Source organism: Egretta garzetta, unplaced genomic scaffold (genome assembly GCF_000687185.1).
Source record: "Egretta garzetta isolate BGI_Z169 unplaced genomic scaffold, ASM68718v1 scaffold75, whole genome shotgun sequence".
Classification (NCBI taxonomy): Eukaryota; Metazoa; Chordata; class Aves; order Pelecaniformes; family Ardeidae; genus Egretta; species Egretta garzetta.
The window spans coordinates 990,528-993,647 of record NW_009259589.1 but is presented as its reverse complement, the minus strand read 5'-3'; the positions used below and the strand labels follow the sequence as shown (position 1 = coordinate 993,647).

Genomic DNA, 3,120 nt, shown 5'->3' with positions numbered 1-3,120 from the left:
GGGAAGTGCTGGCGATGGGGCGGGGGGGAGCCTCCAGCCAGGCTTCCTGAGCTGCACAGCCACCCCTTCCCAGATAAAGGTATCGCCCAGAGGAGCCACAGCAGCTCCCGGGGCGCTGGGAAGGGCCGAGCACGGCACGCACGGCCCTGGCACACGGGGTGCGGGATGGCAGCCTACCTGTGCCAGGGCTGGCTGCTCTCGCTGCTCCCCACCATCCTGCTCAGCCTCCACAGCCCGCTGTCAGCCCCTGAGCCGGTGACATCCCAAGGTAGGTCCTTGGGGCTATTTTCTCCCCCAAAGGATGGGCCAGAGAGGACCCTACGGCAGCCAGAACCTTCAGGGTTGGGGAAGGGGCATCGCAGAAGGGCGCGCGGGAGGTGGTCAAGGTGGGCAATTGAGCCCCCTTCTCACCCATGGGACACTCTGGGGTGCCTGGAGCAAATGTACATCCCTGCTCCCTGTGGGCAGGACCAGGCTGCGCCCAGGCACCCCTTCGGGATGGCAGCCTGCAGCTCCCAGCCCCGTGCAAGTGGCAGAGGGGCTCCCCACTCACCAAAAGCTCTTGGAGTTATGATGACGAGGGTCTGAGCAAAATTTAAGCTAACATCTGATGGCAAGGCACCGCACCACGGGCAATGCTGTGGCACTGCCGGGCTAATCCCGATGCTCCTGCGCCAGCCCTGCCATGATCTCCCTGCCCCACCGAGCACCCTCAGCTCAGCCGGTAGCTGGCCCCCTGCCTGGCTTGCCGTGCTTGGCAGAGCCGCTTCCCAGCTTCCTCCCATTTCAGGCCTATCCATGCTTTCTTTGAGTCCCCCTTTAGCCCTTTTTAACACTTTCTATAACACCATAAAAAGCATTAACTGAACAAAATCCTGTTGATCTCCTGCTCATCTCTCCAGCCCCACCCCAGGCCTCTGGCCATGGCAGGCTCGGGAGCATGTTTTTGAGTCACCCCCGTAGGGGCAGTGGGAGGAAGGATGGGGTTGGGCTCGTCCTCCCTTTGCCCACAGGCTCTGAGGCATCGTTGTGCCCAGAGCCGCTGCCCAAGGGCGGCTGATGTGGGCTGCAGAGCTGGGCAGCTGCTCTTCCCAGGAAACAGCCTGCACCCAGCAGAGATGCTCTGGTAACCCAACAGGACCAGCGTGACCTCCCACCGACGCCACAGGTCCCCATGCCACCCGGCTGCTGGGACCTGGCCACCCCATCTCCTGGTGCTGGGAGCAAGGGGGGGAGGTCATGGAGCCGACACGAGGCCCAGGGTGGGTGCAATGGGGTGGAAAAAGGGAAGAGCAGGTAGCTGGGAGGTTGTGGTTGGTGGGGAGGGGACATGGGCTGGGGGAGGAAGGCAACAGGGCTGGTAAAAGAGGAAGAGGGCTGTGGATCAGGGCAAGGGAAGGGACAGGGAGAGCAGGGGGATACCAGGAGGGTGACAAGGACATTTGGGGGCTATTCTTCACTTGGGGTGGGCTCAGCTGGCAGCTCAGGGGGTGTGGAGCAGAGAACTGATGTGCTCAGCACACAGAGCGGGGCTGGGTGCTGGCAGGGGTCTTGTTGTGGGGTCCTTCAGCTGGGGACAGCCCCTGGGGAAAGGGGCACACCCCAGGAGGAAGAGGAGAGCTGGGGTGGGTCCCAGGGCAGAGGCAGTGGGGGGGGGAGGAGGTGCTGGAGCAATGCTGGGGGCAGCGAGGCCACCCCTGTGCTTCACACAGCTGCATCTTGGGGCTGTCCCTTTTCCCTGACAACGGGGACAGGCATCCATGTGCCAGCAAAGCCACCAGTGCTTGGGACGGAGATCCTGCAGGGTTTGATACTCCAGTTCATCCCAGTTCATCCCCGCAATGACAGGGAGTGAGGCTTGCCGAGTGGGGCAGAGAAACTCACAGCCCCGCAAGCAGTCCTGGGGCCGGGCTTTGAGCAACCCCCCCTGCTCAGGACCGCATGCCCCCACGCCAGCCCCCAGGCCCTTTCCCTCTCCCTGGGGCAGAGCTCCTCCTTATCTCACTTCCACGCGCCTTCCGGCATGAGCAGGGCAGGGGTGCTTCCCCCCGATCGCCCAGCCCCGAGCCCCCCTCCAACCGCAGGGCTATTTCGGGATGTTTGTTTGTCCCGAAGGACCCCGCGTGCTGAGGAGGGGGGAGCGGTGGGGCCGGCCGGCGGGGAGCCCTGCCACCTGCCAGGACCCCCCTGAGAGCCAGCGGCCAACACACGTGCCATGTCCCTCCCTGCCATGCCAAGCTGGTGGAGGACACCTTGTGCCATGGCCACAGCCATGCCCACGCTGCCCCAGGTGCCTGCATGGCCTGGCCTCGGAGGGAAGCTGGGCAGGGGGCACGGGGCAGGGATGCAGGCGGGATGAGGACAGGTTTGTACCCTAGGGCTCCTTTACACACCCCCACGCTCCTCCCAGACGCTGCGCTGCTGGCAGGGGTGCCAGAGGACATCCTCTGCTTCTCCCGCTCCTTCGAGGACCTCACCTGCTTCTGGGATGAGGAAGAGGAGGAGGAGGCAGCGAGCAGGACGTGCCACTTCTACTACTGGTACAGCAGGTAGGAGGTGGGGGGCCAGCCTCCCCTTTGCCCGCATGGCGAGCAGCAGGATCAGGGAGCTGCAGCTCTCCCTGCCACCCCAGTGGCTCCCAGCTGCAAGGAGAGTTGGTGGAGCTCCATTAGCAGCCACCACACATCCTGTGGTGGGGCTGGGACCATGGCTGTCCCTCAGTCCTATGGGGATGGTGCCCTGCAGTGGATGGGGGCACAGCAGAGGAGCTGGTGACACCAAGGTCTTGGTGCTGTGCCCTAGGTGCCCTCTCCTCCAGCCTAGCCCTGGGCAGGAGGCATGGGGTGCTACAGGACCCCGCTCTCTGTTCTTCAGGGATGTGCCCACAGCATGTGCGGTCTCCACGTGGCGCGACGGGGCCGGCAGGACACGGCACGTCTGTGTCTTCCCCGGCCAGGATGTGCGCCTCTTCACCCAGCTCCACCTCCGCGTCCTGGATGCCACCTCCAACCAGACCAAGTACTGGCGGGAGCTCAGGGTGGATGTGGTGGGTGAGTCCCTCCCACTGGGCAATTCCCGTGTGACACCAGGACAGTCCCCACCCCTGGGTCCCCTGCCCTT

At 64.4% G+C, this 3,120-nt stretch overlaps 1 protein-coding gene across 1 annotated transcript in view; it reads left to right on the top strand.

Moving 5' to 3' along the window:
* Positions 1-3,120, top strand: part of MPL (MPL proto-oncogene, thrombopoietin receptor) — a gene marked incomplete at its 3' end in the record, with an annotated part of 6,561 nt that overhangs the window by 1,063 nt on the left and 2,378 nt on the right. Inside the window, exons 2-4 of the mRNA XM_035893548.1 lie at positions 7-268; positions 2,411-2,549; positions 2,875-3,079. Coding sequence (XP_035749441.1) covers positions 7-268; positions 2,411-2,549; positions 2,875-3,079 — 606 coding nt within the window. The remainder of the gene's footprint in view (positions 1-6; positions 269-2,410; positions 2,550-2,874; positions 3,080-3,120) is intronic.